Raw genomic sequence first — 23426 nt, forward strand, 5'->3', positions numbered from 1 at the left:
ACGCCCGTCACAGACCCGACGTACTCGACATCGCCCTCGCACGTCTACCATACCCGACCCAAATCGAAAACCTCAACGAACTATCTTCCGACCATAACCCTATACTTCTTGAGACTCTATGTACTCCGATCTCATCGTCTCCTCCTGCTACTAACCGCTTCATTAACTGGACAAAATACAAAACGATCCTTACCAACTTACCTAACTCTCCCGTACCACCGACAAATGACAAACATTCAATTGACCTAGCAGTCGATTGTCTGACCAAAAACCTGCAACACGCTATCGAAGCTAGCGTATTTACTCCTAAACTCAAAAACTCGTCCTTCTTACTTCCCGACTACATAAAATAAGAAATAACTGAAAAAACCAACTACCAACCGTTAAACGCCAACTAAACGCCAAAATCGCACTAATTCGTACCTTACTTCTAACTCACAAAACTGACCAATGGGACACCTTCCTAAACTCTCTTGACCAACAAGACAACTCCATTTACAAACTCAACAAATGCCTCCTTCATAAACGTCCAGCTTCTCACCCTCTGACCGGGCCAAACAGTCTTGTCTTTCCGGCCAAAGACCGAGCCGAGCTGATAGCGGACTCTCTCGAACAACAATTCCAAACAAACCCCGGTCCCGACATACCAGAAGTGACCGCGTACTACCATTCACTACAAAACCTCAATACTATAAAATCTAACCTTTTCACCACCCCCGGCACCGTTCAAAAAATCATAAGCGACCTTCGCAAGAAGAAAGCCCCAGGCGATGATCTCATCACCAACACGGCTCTTAAATTTCTTCCCAACAATATCTTACTATCCCTAACGCAAATTATAAACAGCTCCTTCAGAATCTGCTACTTTCACTTGCCTGGGATCGTTTTGGGACTCTATGGATGATATGAAAAATGAAGCTGTCTGTAATGCAATGCGCCGTGATAGATTTTTGCAAATATGTCGCTGATAATACACAAATTGATGCTAAAGATAAGGCTTGGAAAATTAGACCTCTTATGAATATGATAAAAAATAAATGCTTAGAAAATTTTGTACCTCAAAAACAACTTGCTTATGACGAATCAACGGTGAAGTACTTTGGTAAGCATGGATGTAAGCAATTTATTAGAGGCAAACCAATACGGTTTGGTTACAAAATGTGGTGTGTAAATACGAATGATGGTTATCTTGTAAATTTTGAATTGTATCAAGGCAAAGATCCTCGTGAAAATGAAAAATATAATTCAGTATTTGGAAAGGCAGTATCACCCCTTATTTTAATGCTTGAAGATTTACCCGAGTCTAAAAAAAATTTACCATACTCATTGTACATGGATAACTTATTTACTGGGTTAAATGTTTTTAATTATGTCAAATATTTGGGTTACTCAGCGATTGGTACTATACGGCAGAATAGAATACCAAAAAATTGTCCTTTGACCGAAAAAAAAAAATTTTCAAAAAAAGAACGTGGAAGTTTTGAAACTGCAATAGAAAAAAATAAGGGTATTTTGTTGGTTAGATGGATGGATAATGCAGTTGTTACAATGGCTTCCACTGATGTCGGCACTGAAAATGTATCAAGTGTAAGAAGATATTCACAAAAACATAAAAAACATATAAATGTAAGTCGCCCTAAACTTATTGCTCAATATAACCAGTATATGGGTGGAACTGATCAGATGGATCAAAACATAGCCACTTATAGAATTGGGGTGAGAGGTAAAAAATGGTGGTGGCCAATTTTTACTTGGCTATTGGAAATTCCAATGAACAACAGTTGGTCTTTGTACAAAAAAGTTAACTCTAAACAAATTACCCAGTTGGATTTCCGCCGCGAACTAGTGCTTACATATTTACAAAGATATGGGGTAGCTCGAATAGGTGCAGGAAGACCATCAAAATCTCTATCATCATCCGACAGTCGTGTTTCCGATGATATTAGATATGATCGTATGGACCACTTAGTTTCATATACTCAAGAGAAGAAAAGAAGGAGGTGTGCAAGAGATGGCTGTAAATCGGTAGGACGGACAATGTGTGTGAAATGTGACGTTGGATTATATATCGATTGTTTTGCTAATTTCCATAAAAAATAAATTAGTTTATAACTATTTAGTTTTATTGTAATATTTAGAATAAGTCAATTGTATGTAATAATTAAAAATACAGTTGATTTCATAATTACTAATTGTATTTTTGAATTTGTATACCTACTATAACGATATTTATTTGATAAAAATTTGATTATTATTTATTATAAACTAAGTAGTATATGCTCCTAGCGTTACCATATGGTTACGGAACTTATCTTAAAAACAGACTAAAAAAAAAAAAAAAAAATTATAGACAATCATTCTTTAAGTACGTCAGGTAAGTTTTTAATTAAAATCAACTTCAAATTTGAAAGAAAAAAAAATTTCAGACTTAATGGGTTAATTACCTCTTTTAACATAGTACTCAAAACTACGTGTGAACTCAGCTCTGTTTCTTTTGCTATTATTTTCATATTTTCAATAGCCTGTTTTGCTTAAATTTTTGAACGATCCGGCCGATGGTTATGTTCACGCTTACTTTCTTTTGTTACTTCTCCCTTTTCTACATGTACTCGACCCGGATATTTTTTACTATTATTTTCAATACAGCGCCAAATTGTTTTTTCATTAGTTGTTCGTTCTAATTTGTATAAATAACTTTTAAAAATTAGCAGGTCTCGATTCTTTTCACTTTTAACGAATTCACACATTGTAAAAAGAAATATTTCATATAACACAAATTATTTTTAATATTTAATATTTTTAATTGCATTGAACAACTGTGGATATTTAACCAGACTAAAATATCACCATTTTTCAAACCTTAGTCCGTCTATTTATATTCGCTCCTAATTGTCTTGCACCCAATTGTCATTTCGCCTAAAAGTCCCGCACCCAATGTTCCGCGCCCTATTGTCCCGCGCCCAATTTTCTGCACCCAAGTGTCGGCATACCAAATATTTAACCCTATAATTTCGATACCTTTATTGGATTTAATTTATTAGAAAGTACTACATAGGGATTTTCCAGTACATAATAAAATGGGTATTCTTTTCTCCTTATAAAGATAATGCTGTATTATACACAATATAGTCCATAGTAAGGGACAATGTATATAAGTACCTATATTATGTGAGCAAACATAAATTTACTGCCACTTTTTCAGTAATATTTATGTATGTAAGAAATATGGACAATGGCTGTCCCCTGTTAATTAATTTTTTGCTGTTAACTTCATTCCAACACCATGATGAGTAAATATATATTTATATAATTATGATATTTTGACAAGTTACAATTATATACTAAGACATATTTATTATTTATTGAAGTTAATATATTTTTATTTATATTAAAAAATATTGACTTTTTGCTACCCTTCAATGTTATTCCTGTAGCCAAATACATGTCTACATGCTCCTTTTGCATCATCCTTGATGTAGATACCTGTTCTAAGCATAGACCTATAAACTGACTTAGTGTATAGGCCTATAGTTTTAAGTATAGATGAATTTAAATTGCAAAGCAATAATGAATTAATATTTGATAAAAATGTTAAGTAAGTCTCTAGGTAGCACAATTATTTTTGTAGTTGCAACTAAATAGTAAATAATTAAAATCAATTTCAAACAAGTTAAACATATTATTTACTATTTTTTGGCTGTTTATCCCAAATTTTGGAAAATTACCTCTAGAGGACCTAGTTAACCTCAAGTTCAAATTATTCAATCGAAGATTCAGTATTTATAAATTCACTGCTTTAGTAGCCGTAGGTACTTTGAAAGTTGAAATAGTCAATAGATTATGTATTTACTATTTAATAATTCCCGCCTTTTTTGAAGTCTATTGCTGTGTTTTGTAACGGTTTTGTCGAGCGTTATTTCCAGTTTCCCACCCCACCGCACGATTCACGAAGTACAAGCAAGTACCAACAAGTGACCAACAAGTGACGACTCGCTTAACCGCTCTTGAACACGACGGTACTCTGGCACTCTACACATCTTTTTCGAATAATTCGATCTTGTATCTTTAATATTGTTTGCTCGTCTTAACCGTACGCCGTTTACTGATCGTGCAGTCGCACGTCGTTCTTTAAAACTTTGGCCGCAGGTCATACTGCCGATTTTATTCGTGCTGTCGCTCGTTTTTGTTATAGTGTATTGTGTATTACTGTATTAGTGTATTACTATATCCGCTCGACCTTAAACTTGTTATTTTTTGTTACTTTGATAATCGACTCCAAGACACAACCTGTATTGTTAGTCATAGTGCACAATCATGATGAACATCGAGGAAGAAATCGGTCTCCCCGCTCATTTGTTAGACCATGATTATTTCCATCTAGTTGTTTACGAGAATAACCCGATTGAAGAACTCACGGATGAAGATGAAGAAGACCGAGTACTCGAGGATGAAAAAGATCCTGTAGAAAAGGTTGTACCAGTAATCTACAGACTAATTCCAGGGATTCATCATGGTTCAAGAGTTTATGTGGATAATTTAGGTTTTAAGTACTACAAACGCGAAGCCACTGCCAACCGACTCACTATGTGAGCGGCAAAACAGTAGGCTTTATGAGTATTGTCCTTGTACAGCATCAGTGAGTACAGAAGTTATTGACAATAGAATAAGAGTTCGGAATCGACACAACCATAGATATAAATGTACATGTACCTTTCTTAAGAGAAGCAATTGGTGCAAGGAGCATTGATCCTGAAAACATGTCTGTTTCAGTTAGGACTGTTTACAACAATGCAATCGTTCAGTAAGTTCTTCGATTAATATTTTATTTTACTAACTTATTTTTAAACATTATTTGCTTACCTGTATGTTTGTACTCACAGTTAGATAGGTAACTAATAAATTTGCAAGGACCTTTAATACAACTAGGTAGTTTTCTAATTTTATATGAAATAATGATTATTAGGTATATTTTTAATAATTTAATGGATGAGTGAATATTATAATATTTTATAGGCTTTACATAAAAATAAATCAAGTAGGTAGGTATAAGTTCTGTATATGTATGTACCTACTTACCTATCATTGTTATAGGTAGGTAGGTACCTAAAATAATTTTACAATATACACATCAATGATAAAATGTATGCTTTCTGTCATGAATCTAAGAAGTTAATTCATTATGTTCTTATAGCAAGTGCATATAACTACGTATTACAAAAATAGTGAAAGTAGATTTATTTTACTATGGTGAGTAGACGGGTGGATACTGATTATTGTCATACCTGGCTGTATATTTTATAACTAGACACTAGGTACTATGAAAATAAAAAAAATAATAATTAGGTATATGTCTACTAAAAGAATTAATGATATAAAAAATGATATACCTTTACTAACCTTACTTTTATAATGGTATTTTATTATTATAAATAATTTGTATCATTAAAAATAAGGTTGAACTGTTAAGTAAAATAAATAATTTGTAAGAACAAATTTAAAAAAAAAACATTATCTAGGTAAAGTAACCTTATACTAGAACTTAATAACCTATACCTATACCAATATGAAAGTTTTAAGTTTTGTAGTAATAAACTTTTAACTGTGATGGATATTCAATATGTTTATCTAGTTATTAGTTGTTTATATTTATAATACTTAATTATAATTTTTTTGGCTTAGACAATTTCGACATGTAAACCTAAGCATGTCCACTCACCCATCAAATTTTTATTTTGTTAAGTATCCAGAAGCTGCTAACAATTACACATTTATGCAAGGACAGAGAAGATGGAAGAGGATGCGTAGGTCTCGTCAACCAAATTGCGGACGCATACCCGAGAACATCCATAACCTCACTGAAGCATTGACCCGACCAGAGAATGCTGCGTACAGTCACACGCTTCAAACACCACCGTTAACATTCTTCCAATAAGAAATAGTGATCAACGGAACAAGCGAAGGAGTTATTTTTGCAAACTTGGATGCAATAAGAAGATTTAGAGAAGAGTTGGCCACAATAACAACTGTTGGCATTGATGGAACATTCAAGACTGTTCCGGCTGCTCCAGCAGACTTGAAAAGTTTCCCGACTTTTAAAGTGGTATTTAAGAGTGTGTCGTTCCCAATGGTGTATGTCTTTCTAAGAAGTCGGACAGAAGAAACATACGTCACATTATTTAACATTGTACGGCAAATTTTACCTCATAACTATAATTTAATTCGGTTTGTTACAGATTTTGAAAGAGGACTCATGAATGCAGTTCAACAAGCATTTCCAGAAAGCAGATTGGGATGTTGCTGGTTTCATTACACCCAAACGATTGTACGATATTGTCATCGTAAATCGGATGATGTTTTGGATCTAGTCAAGAGAAGTCCTGAAGCAGCTCGTGTTTTCAGAATGGTTCTTGCACTGCCTCATCTGCCTCATCTGCCATAATATATTATATTGAACATTATTGGTTTTTTAAGGTTGGTCCAGAGTTTTTCAGTGTTTTTGGAGAAGACTATCGTACGAACAATTACTTGGAATCATTTGATTCGACATTATTGGTGCAAATGGAACGTCATCCTCATGTTTGGGATTTTCTCCGTGAGTCAGACAAATTCTGATGTGTTCTATGTGTTGCATCTTTGTCCTAAATGTTTGTAATTATGTGTTTTATGATTTATATGTTCAACAGTGTGTAAGATATGAGTAAGTCAATTTATGTGTATTTAAATTTTAGTTAATTTTTATAACCAATACAATTTGTTGCTTTTCTTATAGCCTAGGTTAGGTTTATTATATTCTTGGTAACATTGTTTAAAGCATGCTTCTTTATACTATTGTAGTTGCTTGGTTTTATTTGTAATGCCTATACTAAGATCACCTGTTTTTATAGGTGATCAATAGTTTCTGTTTTTTTTGCTTGTGTCCAGCTTATTTAACTAAGTAGATATAGTTATTTTATAATTGGTTTTTTGTTATAAATCAATAATCATGTGAGCATGCAATTATGAATTAACAGTTTCATATAATAGAGAATAATTTTTCACCGTATTCCAACAAACCGGGTTGTAGCAACCATTATTCCCAATTCTTTTGAATGTTCTTACTTTTTTAAAGCTCTTTAAATGTAAATATGTGTTGAAAATAAATATTCAAATTTTTAACAATTAATTAAGTTTTGGGACTTAGATATTTTTTAGAAAAAACCTTTCCATGTAATATAATAAATTATTAGTATCATGATGAATTCTCATGACTATATAGGGTGATTTTTTAACGTTTTAGTGCAAATTATTTAGCTGGTAATTTTCTTAAAATTTTTAACTATCTAAATCAAAATTTTAATACATAGTTTCTGGGTTGTTAAAATGTTTATTTTATGCTATAAGGATAATATTTCTTAAATATACTTTTATAAAAATATAAATTATATGTAATATTGGTATAATTTTTATAATTCATCCATAATAATTTTCTATAATTTATCCATTAGTAATCATGTCAAACTTTATTTCAGGGAAATTAACTTACATTGAAAATCAGTTTTCAGTTGAGTTTAATCAAGTACGGAATAATCTCAGGGTAAATGGTTATTAAACTTATTATAATATTGATTTAAAAAAATGTAAATAATTTATTTTATTAGGTTAGAGATGGCATATCAAGATCACAACGAGTTTTAGCAACTCATCTAATTGCACAAAATGTCCAGCTCCTTAATGAAGAAGTCACCAAAATGATGGATATGTCCAAAGGGAAATTGGACCATATGCGCAGCCATGAAGAACGGCTTCTACTTTAATTTTATCAATCTTAATGTAATATATAATATATAGGTTATAATTATTAATTTTTTATTTAAATTGTTTATAGGATATAATAAGTAAAATTAATGAAATGGGTAGTTGGCGATGTATCTTATAGGATACATATTCTTTGAACACTCATTTAATACATAAACATTATTCAATTATATAATATTATGTCATTATGTTGCAATATTACTTACCAATTCGTTATTTTTAAAATAATATAACCAAAAACGTACTAATATCGTCTAAATACATAAATTGAAAAACACAGACACACGCTATCTGATAACATAAAAAAACGGATGACTGAAACCACGCTTAAAGCTATACAGTTGCCCATCGGCATCTGTTAATGCGTGAATGAAATGACTACCAATAATTAACTAGTGGCGCTCCAAGCGGTAGTATTACCCTATTAAAGATGAGTGTTGACATCAATCGGTACAGTACGCATCACGAAAACATGCGGATGACCGCCGCGCGCCCAGTGGCAATTTCTCGTTGGTGGTGGCCAAATTGTTTCGCGCCAAATATAAAATTTAAAACTCGTATTTTTATATTAATAAATTATGTGTATGTATTTAATGATATTAAAAAAAAACACAATTTACAGTACACAATAAAAACGTGAATTAAAAAGAATAAAAATAGTTATAACAATAATAATAATTATAATAATAATACTATTAATGTATAAAAAATGTACAATATATTTTATAATAAAAAAAAATATATCGTCAAAGGTGGTCTTCGTCTTCACTGCTGCTACAATCGCTGTCATTGGGGTCGATTGTTAAAATGATGGGTTCCAATATGCAATCTCTGAATCCTTCTTATTCAAAATCTTTATTTTGTAGTTGTTCTGCGTGTCTTACACATTTTTCCGAATTTTCTGTGGTAACTGCATCTATGGCTTCGTGCATAAGTTTTTCGACGTCGGCTATTTTAAATGTCGTATTTTTGGTTGCAAATTCACTTTTTACCTGCGCCCAAATTAGTTCAATCGGGTTGTATTGGCAGTGATAAGGCGGAAGTCTGATCACTTCATGCCCCATTTGTTATGCCAACTCGTCCAATTGGTATCGTTTTTCACGCGGTTTTGCCATTTTTACTTTTTCTCTTAGTTCCGCCAAGGTTTCTGTAGAAGAAAAATCGATGCCTTTTTCGGATAGCCACTTTTGAACATCGGATTTTTTTGTATTTGATTTCGGCACATTCTCCACTAGTACGCTGTGATATGGTGCATTGTCAATATAACAATGACACATGGCTCGTCCAATAGTTGCAGCATATTTTGAAACCAGTCATGAAATATTTGACTATTCATCTGTGAGTGGTAGTCACCGTCATTTTTACTCCGGAAAATTAATTTTGAGCCACATATAAATCCAAATTTAGGAGCTCCAGCATGGCGTACAATCAGACGACCGCCTTTACTGGTTGGCACTTTAAATCCTTCGCTATAGCTATAGGTATTTTAAATAGTTAAATATAAAATAAGATGCATTGTAAATAATTTTGAAATTTGAAAATTTGAAACACCCAGTTATTATTTGTACTTTAATATAACAACTTACTTGAAATAGTTGATGGCTTGAATATACCATCTAATTGTCTACAAGTCTTAATTAATGCAACATGTTTTAATTGTTTTAATTTTGCTTGCTTTCGATATCCTGAACCACTAAGCTTTTTACTAGATTCCATATTGAAAATCCACGTATAATCTATTGCAGAATATAGTAATATAAAATATATAATTTATAATACTTAATCACGTACAATGCATAGATAAACGTATAATATTGTACTTACTAAATACCAGTTAGGTATGTCTAAAGCCGTAGTTTATAGAAGGAATACTGGACAACTGACTACAATTTTGAAAGTAGAACGAATTATAAACAATAAAAACTAAAGAGTAAATTAAATATTAACACCAAGCGTTAAATGCCGTATGCGTAGTCAATTTATTACACAAGAGAGTCAAAGATTGACAAAAATAAAATAAAAGTGGTCGGCGACGATCGGGAAAATATTTATGGATAAAAATAATATTATGTTATTTTTAACCTGTATTGACTGATAAAACGTAATGCCGCCACAGGTCATAAATATAAATTATATATATATAAATCATAGATATTTATATCTGTGATAGTCGCAATCCCGTGCCGCTCATAGACCCGTATGAAAACCGTTTATAATCATATTAGACAATAGACCTTATGAGTTATGAGTATTAAGGTCTATGTTTAATTTATAATCTTTATTATACTTTGTATTTTGAATAATAATTATATCAGACAGAATAGAAAGATTTCAATCTTATCTAGTGGTAAACTATAAAAATTTTTGCACCCCCTAAAATTTGGCGCCCCGGGCCATAATTAAGGGGTGGTTTGGGAGGGCAATAGCCAGGGTGGGCTACCCTAGCTGGCTTATTTTAGGAGGCAACAGTATTTTTACAGCGATTATAAGAAAATAAAATTATGTTTTCAAACACGCAATGGAAAATTATTAATTATTAATAAATATATAAATAAATTGTGTAATATTGGTTCCCAATTAACAACTGTGAAATATTTTTAAGGTGAAGCAAAAAATTGTTTTTTTTTTTTTAAAAAAAAAATGCCATTGGTTACATAATATATTACTATTATAATAAAATTAGTAGAAATATGGTATATACATTTTTTACAAATATAATTTATGGGCGAAATAGCTAGAAAAATAAAATAATAATACAATTTAGTCTTCTATAAAAGTTTGTTATATTATATTATAATTTATAACTATATTTAGTTAATTATAAGACACTTATTTTTGAATAATAAATATTGTGTAAAAATACTGAAATAAGAAAAATTAATTATATCCAAAGCCAGTGGCCCCAAAATTATGTTGCCCACGAGTGACAAAAGCTTAAATACGGCCTTGATTGTGAGTGTTTTTCTTTACTAATTTAAATCACAGATACAGATGTTTTATAATCTATTGACGATCTGGATTCCGGATTGCCATTTAATATGCTTCTAAGGTAACACTTTATTTTTAATTGATAGAACCTCTGCTTTCAGTTGCTGTAGAAAGACCACACTCCTACACCGTAGTTTTAGGAGTTCAAAGGGGCACAGCAATTATAAGAGACAATCTTGGGTTCATGTACTATAAAAACAAAGTAACAGAGAATAAAATGTGAGTATTAACTGTACAATTTCTTATTAAACAACAGTATTTTAAATTATGAACATACTTTTTAGTTACTTGGCATGTTACGAAAATAAATTGGAAGGACAGTGCCGGGCAACTGCTCACATATCTCCGGACCGCAATGATGTTAGGTTGACACTGTCGAAGCAACATTTTCATCATGTCAGGGAACTCAATCTCAATGTTCCACTGCTTCGACAGGAGATAACTGAAAGGGCTTTAGAGAGAACCATAAACTCGTATACTCCACGTGGAATTTATATGCAAGCAATTGCTAGGTTAGTACCTACCTATAAACTTGATTTTTTGCTTATTTTGTAAATAACAATACATATTGTACATAAGGTATGTAACTATGCATAGGCGATGGTTAGTTTTGATATCCTTGATTACTTGAGTTTGATATGATGTATGAATTAGTTTTCCAGAAGCTACAGAAAATTATACCTTTCTACAGAGTGTAGAGAGGATGCGGCGTATAAGACGTAAGTTTTTCCCTCAGACTCCACGAAACATGGCACATTTGCACGATTTGTTGACAGCTGCTGATAATGAACATTTTGCAATGACACTGCAAAACCCTCCTAACAGGTTAAAATATATTGATTTTTCTCATTCATTAAACACAAAACATACAAAAAGTATTTAAATACATAATTTCAATAGGTTTTATCAAGGTCCATTGATGGTAGAGGGAATCGTCAGTGAAGTCATTTTTTGTAACATCGCCAATATAAATATAATTGCACCAGATTTGAGAAGTGTAGGTCTATTTTACAATAAATAAATAATTCTAAAAAGGTCATTTAATGAATTATTTTTATGGATTTTTAGGTCCGTATAACAGGGTGTGATGGCACGTTTAAAACTGTACCAAAGTTTTTAGAAAATGACGCCTATCAGTTGTTTTCTTTCCAAGTGGCATTTAAGGATGTAGTAAGTTTCAATATATCTGTGTAGTAAAGTAGGTTGTATATTAATTTATTATGACTAGCGTACCTCAAAATTTCAGTATAACACACATTAAGTAATACTAATATCTATATTATTTAAATTAATATTTTATTCCACTACCCATTGTTAAAACCTTATAGTATACCCTGTTAGTTCAACAAATACTAATATATTCAATGAAAATTATTATATGGAAATCGAATATGGTAAGTACTTACAAGGACATAATAAATTCTATAGAATAATGTAATACAATATGTTGTTCCAGAGCTTCCCTTTAGTTCATGCCATTTTGATTGGAAAAGCTCAACAAATTTATGTTGAATTACTACAATACATAAGAAATGTGCTTCCATTATGTTATGATCAGCATCATCATTAGGCAGTAATAAGATATGCCAGAAATAAGAGGAGCAACATATTTCACTTATTCAAAGCTGACAATAATGCTGCTCGTGTGCTTTGAATGGTAATTTGTAAAATTTAATAAATATTATTATAATTTATAATAACTAAAATTTGACTATAGCATGAACATAGTTAAATATAGTTTTAAACATCATTCATTATTTTTAATTCAATCTTTAAGCCTTACCCTAATCACATTAACAATACACAAGTTAAAGAAATTAATTAATCCATTTTTATTTTGCTTTTACATTCAGATTTTAGCATCACCATACTTACCAGCTACACAAATTGGTGATGTTTTGCCTTCAATGGAGGATGGGTTTCATAGCTTTGTTGAGTATGTAAACCAATTCCCATATTTGGCATTGCAATTAAACACATTTATATTCAATTACATTTGGGGATATTAGTTCATAACAATGGGACCAGCAGCTGTAACAGTATTCAACGATGATATTAGGACAAACAACTTTGTAGAAAGCTACCATGCGTCACTGCTTAGACTGAAAGAGCCTCATCCCAAAGTTTGGGAGTTTCTAAGTATAATTTAATATTTTTAAGTTAATTTGTTTGGTGCAGTGAATTGTTTTATAATAGTATTATATTAGTATTATTTATTTGAGTGACTAACAAAACCTAAGTAATTTTTTATTTTTTATTTTATAGAAAAGGAGAGAAAAGTTATACATTGAAGCTTGTATATTATGTTGTTATTTCTTAATGTTGCATGATTCAATTCATGTTTAACTCTAACCAAATCTATATGTTTGTGTCTCAGGTAAGTATATATACATTATAGAATACAGATACAGGTAAGCACTATATATGTGTATGCTGTTTGTGTTAACCACCAACACTTAAGTATCAGTATTGAGAACATTTTAGAAATAATCAATAAAGAATAAAAATATTTGGCTTAGTAAGTAGTAACGGTTTTAAAATATATAGGAGTAATTCCTAATTTAAACATTTTTTTATTTTATAGAAAATAAAAAAAAGGATAAATTGTGCATTGTTACTTGTATGAGTTGTTATATCTAAAATATATTGCACGATAAAATCTAAGTTTAACTTCAAACAAAACTTTATGTTAGTGTCTCAGGTAAGTATATTATATACACAGAATACAGATACAGGTAAGCGCTATATATGAGTATTAAGTTTATGTTAACCACCAACACTAAAGTGTTATTAATCATAATTGAGAACATTTTAGACCTCAAGAAAAATTTTAATTTTAATCTTAATAATTATTGTTATTTTATGTTTTAGTAAGATTTAATTTGGTAAGTTTTATAATAAAATAACTAGATTTTATGTTTAGAGTACATGTATATGGATCCTAGATACTAATATACTATAGTCCGGCCGCCGGTAGAACGCTACTGGGCGGCGACCAAAATTCCTCCGTTCTCGCGCATTCCCCCCACTGAACCATCCAAAACGCTGGCCGCCGTCAACTCTGGCCGCCGACGCTGTCACCACAGAATGTATGAAATCAGAATGGACACTTCTGCCGCCTGAAAAACAGTCCGCCATATTGAATGCAAGCACCAGATTGACCACAAACTGAATATTAATGTTTTTTCAATTTTATGTTGCTTACGGTGACACTGTTGTAACGATGTTTACAATTTACTTTCCAATCTCCTAACCAAACATTTTACATTTTACCGCCGTTGTTGTTGTTTGGATGTCGCGGCTTTTTGTACCTTATTATATGGTTTTGAAAATTTTTGACTGTAATTTTCAAGTTTACTGAATTGTTCTCTTGCATTACTGTGTAACTTTGTTAATTTATTCACAATGGAGTTTATTGTTAATAAACGGGCCAAACAGTATTCAAAATGTTGTTTGATCAATTGTAAAAGCCATATTTTGAATAAGGAAACCATAAGTTTTTTTACTTTCCCAAAAGAACCTGCCAGGTAAGAAAAATTTTTGTTATCTTTGTTTATTTGTTCCCGTTTTGAATAGCCTAATAGTTCATTAATACTTACTTTTCTTTCATAACCTAACCTAAACTACCATAAATTTTATTTTAAGCTGGTTGTTAAAATAATAAATTACACATACCTGCAGGTACCTACTTAATACTTCCAAACAATGCATATTACACATATTTTTTTTTGGTATTATTGCAACTGACTAAACTGTTATTCTTTTTTAAAATGTCTTATTATTTTTTTATTATTAATTATATTTACAATAATATTTTAGATGTGCTGTTTGGATTGAAAATTGCAAATGTGATCACCTGAAATCAATCAACAATTTGGCTGCTAACACTAAGTATCGTGTTTGTTCTTTACATTTTGAAACTAACATGATTTCCAATTTTCAGAAAAATAGACTAAAGCCAGAAGCTATACCTACTTTGTTTGATGCTATGGGAGTTGATCGTGTGGATGAACCAAAGAATAATGATGACCCTGAATGTAGCACTTCAGATTTTGTGCCATTATCATGTTCAACATCTGGTATGAACATAACATATATTATTGTAAACACAATAGAATTCTCACTTATTGTTGGTAGCCGCAATAACCTATTCCGCGGATAACAATATTGTATTCTAGTTTTTCTTAAAATCTTTATTATTTAAATTAATTTCTATTTGTTAAAATTTAGTTATATTTTGCATAAATGTTAGAGATGATTGACTTGTATAGAATTTTATATTTTAATTTTTACAGGTTCTTCTGCTCGTTTATCGATAAACTCACAAAGTTTATCTGATGCATCAACATCAATGGATATTGAAACAAGTGTTATTGGTATACAAACACCGAGTTATTTATCATCCAAAACTCCCCGAAAAGTTGCTCTTCAGGAAAAACTAAAAGAAAGTGAACGGGTTCAGGCCGAGTTGAAACAAATTATTATAAATTTGAATCGGCAAATAGCAAATGAACCTAACAATAAATTGGAGAATTGCTTGGAAACGTGTAAAGAATACTTGTCACCTACCCTCTTTATGATTATCAAATCGCAAATCAAGAATAAGGAAAGAAATTATCGAGGATTCAGGTATTCTAATGAAATTAAGCAACTTGCCTTAAGTATTTATTTTATAGGTCCAAGAGTTTACAATTTATTGCAAAATCCTCTATCCCTTCCTGTTAGTCGAACACTCAGAAGAGTAACTTCAAAATACGAAATAAATCCTGGTCTAAATGATTTTCTTTTTAATTTTCTATCATTTAAAATCAGTAGTTTTAAACCTGAGGCGCTAGATTGCGTACTTTGTGCCGATGAAATGGCTTTAAAAACAAATTTATTTTATAATGTCTCTAAAGACAAAATTATAGGTTTTCATGAATCAAATTATCGTAAAAAGTAAGAACCTGCCAAATATGCTTTAGTCCTTATGCTTGGAGGAATAAACGAAAATTGGAAACAACCAATTGCTTATTTTCTTGTGTCAAGTAGCTGTACCGGTACTGATCTGAAAGATATAATTATGTCAACAATTTGTCGCCTACAAAATATTAAACTTAATATCAAAGCTTTTATTACAGATCAAGGCACAAATTTTGTAAGTTTTCCTAAAAGCTTTTATGTTTCTCCTAACAAGCCATATTTTGAAGTAGATGGAAAACAAATTTTTTACATTTTTGACCCACCTCATCTTTTGAAATCTACTCAGAACATGTTGTTTAAACACAACTTTATAATTAATGATTCAATAGTAACTAAATCACATATTGATTCTCTTTACAATTATGATTCTGAAAATAATCTTCGCTTGGCTCCAAAATTAAAACATGCACATATTCATCCAGGACCATTTGAAAAAGTGAGAGTTTATTTAGCTGCCCAAATTTTCAGTAATAGTGTTGCTTCTGGTATGTCTACAACTTTAAAGTCTGGTATTTTGCCGCCTAGCGCTCAATACACTATTGATTTCATCAGTGATATGGACAAATTATTTGAAATATTCAATTCTTATAAAGCGCGCAATCTTAAAGAATTCAATAGACCATTTAAAAATAATGAATCACAAATTAATTTTTTAAACAAAATGGCTGAAGTTTTTAGGAACATGAAAGTTGTTAATAAATTTAATGGATCAAATATTACTAATAGGATAAATTTTATAAATGGTTGGTTAATTTCAATATCTGCATTAAAAATGCTGTGGCATTCATTAAATCCAAATAAGAATCCAAATTATGTTCTATATACTAGATGCCTAAACCAAGATCGTGTAGAAAATGTATTTTGTTATTTCCGCCAACAGCATGGAAAGAATTTAAATCCTACACCAATTGATTTTTGTAGGTCATTTAAAAAAATTTTTTGTGCTAATTATTTTAAACATTCTCCAGGTGCAAATTGCATTGAAGATTTAGATGAAATTTTAGGTGCAGAACTACCACAACCTGAAAAAATACTTCAATTTGAAGGATCAGATAAAAATCTTTTTAAATTTAAATGTATTAGCATTGGTACAGTTGTTGTACCCTGTATATACTAGACACCCTGTATGCGATATGTGCGTTCGCTGGATAACGCAATGGCCTACGTGACTGTGGGAAGTGCGTTGGTCAGCGAATTCGCCGTGCAAGGACCCATACGGTTCCCACGGACGGGGCCGTGTCGGCAGTCGGAGTACGGACTCGAGTTAGACAGAAAATCTTAGTTATAAGTTAAATCGTGTTTGAGTAGAAATAATAAAATTAGTGTACGTGAAGTAATTTAACTAGTGTTTTTATTTATAAATCATTAATTCCCAGGGCTTGCAAACGTTATAATAACGTTATGATTATAACGTTATGTTTGATAAAAAACGATTGAAATTTGTAAACGTAATTATAACGAAAAACGATAAACATAAATAAATAAATAACACAAAACAAAACGTAACGTTTAACAAAATATATGTTATATCATTAAACAAAACATAACGCAAAACGGTATATATTGTATTCCATTAAACAAAATAATTAATTTCCAATTATTTAATAATACTTAGTATTATTCAATTATTTATTCGATCCAAGAATTAATTTTATCCCGTATCCGGCCTATCCGGGAGATCCCGTATTAGATTTATTTTAAAATTTAATAAGAAGGTATTAATAGAATAATTTAATTACCAATAGCTAATAATAGTGATACTCTGATAATATTGTACTGTACTATCTGTACTACGGTCGTAATTTATACCATTCAAGTTATTCAACTATTGTGTTCGGTGATCATTGGTATTTATTTTGTTATTTTTGAATGTTCTATTTAATAATGGTAATATGGTAATAAGTATAATTTAGATAGTATAAATTATACTATGTTGTCTACACTCTATAGTATATTAGCTATGTACACACTTTTATATTGCCAATACATATTATTTAACTTTTAACAACATAAATTATAGATTCTGATTATTTTGTCAATTGTAGGAAGGTATAAAATAAATGTTGACAAAGTATGTCAAAACAATCAGAGTAAAATATGTTTGAAACATAGATTCCTGATTAAATGATATTCTCAAGCACAATATTGTAAAACTTACTAAATAATTTTAACATTTAAAAACCTAATAATACGTTCAAAATTTCAAAATAATGATCATGATTTTTTTTTTTATATTTATTATTTTATAATAAAGTCCTTAGAGCCTAGGCAATTTATTAAATTCAATAATACATTATCACTTATAACTTAAGATTAATTATCATCATACTGTTTTATCATTTATTTTGTTTTCATTTCTTTACGAACTATGTATATTGTAATTTAATCTGTATCACTGTACTCTATATTTTGTAAATAATATGTAATTGGGTTATCTAACCCATTTAATTAAATAAATAAAATTACACAATACCTACTTAAAACTCAGAATAGGGAAATTATGTCCCCAAAAAAGGTCATAGTCATATACTTTTAAATTGCGGCCTGTGTACTTTTAAAACAGGTATCTAAATACTTTTAAATATTAAATAACGATAAACGCAAAAATTGTATAACGTTTTAATTATGAATAACGTTAAACGCAAAAATTGTATAACGTTTTAATTCTGAATAACGATAAACACAAAAGTTGAATAACGTTTAAATTTTGAATAACGATAAACTCAAAATTTGTATAACGTTTTGATTGTAAATAACGTAAAACAATATTTTTTTTTCAAATGCAAGCCCTGTTAATTCCTGATTTCAACGATAATACGGCGTTAGCACACATCATTTGGTGGCAGCGGTGGGATCTCCAAAAGAGAAAAACTGTTGTACCTTATTCTACGGCAGTGCAATTTTGGAGATCACTAACGAATCTACGTAAGCTATCGTCGTCGAAATTTAATTTCAATATCAAGGAATCGGAATAAACACTCGTAAGTGTTGTCATAATTGTCACGTAATATAATATTCGTATTATACGCGTCGTCGCCGCCGCCGATACGTAGTAGCACAGACGAGGAGAGTTCGGTCGTCTTCGTCGTTGACGTCGTCACCGCCGCCGGGACAACACGTTGCCACATTATTATACGCGTTGTCGCCGCCGCCGATACGTAGTAGCACAGACAAGGAGAGTTCGGTCGTCTTCGTCGTCGACGTCATCACCGCCGCCGGGACAACACGTTACCACATCATTATACGAGACAGCGCTGCGTGCACATTTACAAGGGGAGTTCGGTCGCCGCCGTGTGGACAGTGCCACCGCCCAGTTCCTGTACGCGTTGCCGCAAGGGAGTAGGGCAAGGTCAACGCCGCCGCGTCAGTGGGTCAGTATATCAACACCGTGCCATTATCAGCAGCAGCGTTATCAAGTTAAACAACAACAGTCGACATCAATCATAATGCAACAATATTTTTATGTCATCGTTTTGTAAGTTTTAATAAATATTATTATAATAATATTAGTAATATAATATATAGTATAATATTTAGTAATATAGTTTATAGTAATACTATTATTGTTGTACTCTTGTCTCTCATTAATGCATGTCGAATCCGGGGGCAAGCGATAGTGATAATTCAGATTTAATAGATTTATCTAGTCCGGCTAGTGATACCTCTAGTGGGGAATTATACATACCACACAAAGTTTTAAATAGGGAAAGGGACTGTTTAGATCCAACAGGGGAGATTGTAGGTACATCTAGGTATCCATTACGAAGTCAAATTAGTTCAGAACATCTAGCAGGTACAGAGCATCTTTGCAAATCAGAGCATCCAACTAAACCAGAGCATCCAAATAATTCTGAGCATCCATCAACCCATTCACAGAATCCGAATCAACGACAGACTAAAAAAAACATACAACAATCGAACACTATTTTACACGAAGTTCAAGCGACACTAGGTAACGTAGATATTGCAATCGAGCAGTCAACACAAGTACTCCAATCAAATAGAAAACCGACGTCAAATCAAGTAGTAAAAATGTCTAAACACATGTCTATAGAACAAGCACTAAAATTAATCCCAATGTTCGACGGGGAAAGTTCAGATTCTAATCATGCGTTCCAAAATTCCTGCGATTTTGCACTGCAAAATATTGACCCGAGTGAAAAAGAGAATTTTGTTAAAGGAATTACAACAAGACTTACTGGTAAGGCATATCGTGCAATACGATATAAAGACATTAAGAAATATGAAGACTTGAAAACAATATTAAACTCAATGATTGAAAAAAAATTCACTTTATCACACTTACACACGAAATTATCGATGTTCAGATTAGCATACGGAGAAACGATACAACAATATGCAGATAGAGCAGAACAATTATTTTACGAAATTCTCGAAACATCAATATCTACGGGTAGACTAGATAACCCAGATGATATATCAAAAATAACAGCGATGCAGATCCTGACTGCATTCACAGAGGGCCTGCCTCACGACACTAGGATAATAGTCAAGGCTAGAAAGCCGAACGATTTAAACGAAGCTGTTCAGATCGCAATCGAGGAGGAAACGTCACGCTTATCACAAAAGGAAATGCGTAAAAATAACATTCACCAGAAAGTGGATAATAAATACAAATCGAATCAAAATCCGACGGCATCTCACAGCAAGTCAAGTGGCGTGTGTTTCCTATGCGGACGAACAAACCACCAAGCTCGACAATGTCGTGCGTCAGAAGCAGAGAAAATTCGGTATAAAGAGTCACATCAGAAAGGAAAAACTGAACTACGCGATGTGAAAACAATTACATGTCGGTACTGTAAAAAACCAAATCATACATTGGAAGAATGTCGAAAACGCAAATATGTTAATGCGAAGAAAGAGCAGGAAAAGCAAGCATCGGCATCGGGAAACGAATCAACACCGGGCCCCAGTGGCGGACGCCCGGTGGGACAAATCAAGACAGCCACTCTCAACCTGCAGGGGTTCTCCTTTTCGAAGCAAAATTAGTGGAGAATCATGTCTCTTTACAAATACCACAATGCGTTCAGGGTAGTGCACACTTTCTACTGGACACCGGAAGTGATCTAAACATGATAAAATTGTCTAGCCTACTTGACGAGGTATTTGTCGACGAAACCCAGATTTACCAACTGAAGGGAATAAATGAGTATCTAGTCCACACTCTTGGGTCCGTAACTTTGGACGTGCAATTTGGAACAAAGGTGCAGCCAACGAGCTTCCAAGTCATTCGGGACGATTTTCCAGTGCCTCATGAGGGTATTTTGGGCAAACCTTTTCTGGTTGACAACGGACTTATTATTGACTATCAAGCTTCGAGAGTCACGCAAACCAATGAAGAGCCAATCCAGGTGGCACCACGTACGGAAACCATAATAGCAATTAGCACAACAGCAGCGGAAGGCAGCACTTTTGTCATTCATTCCCAACCTATCGGAGGAGAGAACATACGCTTGGGGAATGTCCTATCTACAGTCAGACAAAAACAACTGTTGGCAGTCGTAGTGAATGGCACAGAGAATCCAGTAACACTACAACCGCTTCAGCTAAAGGATGTATCTTGTAGCGAGTACCAAGAATCCACGACGCTAGTGGCTACACATTCACAAAAGGAAACGGGGGACACAAATCGTTTAAAACGCATTAAAGAGACATTACAGACAGAGCACTTGAATCCCGAAGAATGCAACAGCTTGTGGAAGGTATGCCGTGAGTTTAAGAATATATTTCATTTAAGTGGAGACACTCTTACGTCCACAACCACCATACATCATGAAATTCGTACCCCGGAGAATGCTACACCTATTAATGTACGTCCCTATAGGCTTCCGTATGCCCATAGACAAGAAATTATTAAACAAACGAAAGAGTTAGAAGAAAACAAAATAATACAACCTTCTGATTCTCCATGGAATGCACCACTAATCGTCGTACCAAAAAAACCTGATGCGCAAGGGAAACCTCAGTATCGTGTATGCGTCGATTTCCGTCGCCTGAATCAGATTACAGTGGGAGATGCATTCCCAATACCGCGAATAGACAAAATTTTAGATCAGCTAGGTCGTTCTCGGTACTATTCCACACTTGATCTGGCCAGTGGATATCATCAGGTGCCGATACGGGAAGAAGACCGTCAGAAAACTGCATTTTCGACGGACAAAGGACACTATGAGTTTATACAGATGCCATTCGGGCTGAGTGGAGCGCCCAGTACTTTTCAGCGTCTGATGAATTCAGTTTTAATCGGAATCAATGGTGTCAAAGCTTTTGTTTATCTTGATGACATTATTATTTATGCAACAGATTAAACGGATCATGAATCAAAGTTAAGGGAGGTATTTTCTAGACTTGATAAACATAATCTTCGCCTTCAAACATCGAAATGTCAGTTTCTCAGAAGAGAAGTAATATATTTAGGACATCTTATAACCGACAAGGGTGTCGAACCAGATCCAGAAAAAATACGATGTGTCAAGGAACATCCAACACCTAGAAATGTGGTGGAATTAAAGCAATTCTTGGGTCTGTCAGGGAATTATCGTCGATTTATCAAAGACTATAGCCGAATTTCAAAACCTCTTACTTCACTCTTAAAGAAAAACGTACCATTCGAATGGACGATTGAAGCTCAAACCGCGTTTGATATGTTAAAAGAAAAATTAATTAATGCTCCAATTCTACAGTACCCTAACTTTGAAAAAGAGTTCATTCTGACCACAGATGCAAGCCAATTCGCGATCGGTAGCATATTATCCCAAGGTATTCCAGGACAAGATCTCCCAGTCGCCTATGCTTCTAGAACACTCAACAAAGCAGAACAAGCCTACAGTACTACTGAGAAAGAGCTATTGAGTATAGTCTGGGCAGTCAAGCATTTCCGTCCATATTTGTTGGGACGAGAGTTTAAGATTTTCACTGATCACCAGCCACTAACGTGGTTATTCAACGTCAAAGATCCGGGATCTCGGCTGATGAGATGGAGATTGAAATTAGCTGAATACAATTATGAAGTAGTATATAAACCCGGAGTAACCAATACTAACGCGGACGCCCTAAACCGCATTGCTGGAGTGAATGTAATAAGGACCAGATCTCAGACTTCACAGGAGGATAAAAGAATAACCCTAAAATCGTTTGAAGAATACATGGAAGACCCAGCTAGTCAAAATGTGAAGAACTCAAATGTAAATGAAGTTTCGGGAGATATCTTTGAAACCCCCGAAGAATTTCATTTAGTTCATTGTGTATCAGGAGACCTTAAATTAAGCCGAGGGATAGCCCTAGAATTCCGAAGGAGATATGGTCATGTAGAGAAACTAAAGCAACAGCACCCGAAGAAAACAGAGATAGCTTATTTCAAGTTGGGATCACGATACATTTTGAATTTGGTGACAAAGGAAAAATGTTGGCAGAAACCAACTCTTCAAGATATCTATGAATCTTTACTAAATCTGAGAAGATTCTGTCAAGAGGTCGAAATCAAAAAGCTTGCCATGCCGCGTATTGGTAGTGGCTTAGATCAGCTGGATGAATCTACCGTACTACAGATGATAAAATACATCTTTCAAAATTCCGGCATTTCGATTCAAGTAATCTCCCAGCAAAACGCTTCCGAGCTGGACAAACATGCAATAATCCATGAACATCATGCCACGGTCTTA

The 23426-nt window shown here is 32.8% G+C and overlaps 2 protein-coding genes and 2 pseudogenes across 2 annotated transcripts; all 4 read left to right on the plus strand.

The window, feature by feature from the left end:
• The first annotated feature begins 912 nt into the window (after window positions 1-912).
• Window positions 913-2100, plus strand: LOC132944141 (piggyBac transposable element-derived protein 3-like). The gene has a single exon (XM_061013332.1). It carries the CDS (start codon window positions 913-915, stop codon window positions 2098-2100), a length of 1188 nt encoding a protein of 395 aa, XP_060869315.1.
• A 2217-nt stretch (window positions 2101-4317) lies between these two features.
• Window positions 4318-7774, plus strand: LOC132944147 (uncharacterized; annotated as a pseudogene).
• Window positions 7775-10966: 3192 nt separating this feature from the next.
• On the plus strand, window positions 10967-12932 carry LOC132934668 (uncharacterized; annotated as a pseudogene).
• Window positions 12933-14151: 1219 nt separating this feature from the next.
• LOC132944155 (uncharacterized) lies at window positions 14152-15724 on the plus strand. The gene is made up of 3 exons (XM_061013357.1): window positions 14152-14309; window positions 14602-14861; window positions 15078-15724. The coding sequence occupies exons 1-3, from the start codon at window positions 14188-14190 to the stop codon at window positions 15722-15724; spliced, it is 1029 nt and encodes a 342-aa protein (XP_060869340.1). The 5' UTR covers window positions 14152-14187.
• Window positions 15725-23426: the final 7702 nt, after the last annotated feature.

This window comes from Metopolophium dirhodum, chromosome 1 (assembly GCF_019925205.1).
Source record: "Metopolophium dirhodum isolate CAU chromosome 1, ASM1992520v1, whole genome shotgun sequence".
Lineage (NCBI taxonomy): Eukaryota > Metazoa > Arthropoda > Insecta > Hemiptera > Aphididae > Metopolophium > Metopolophium dirhodum.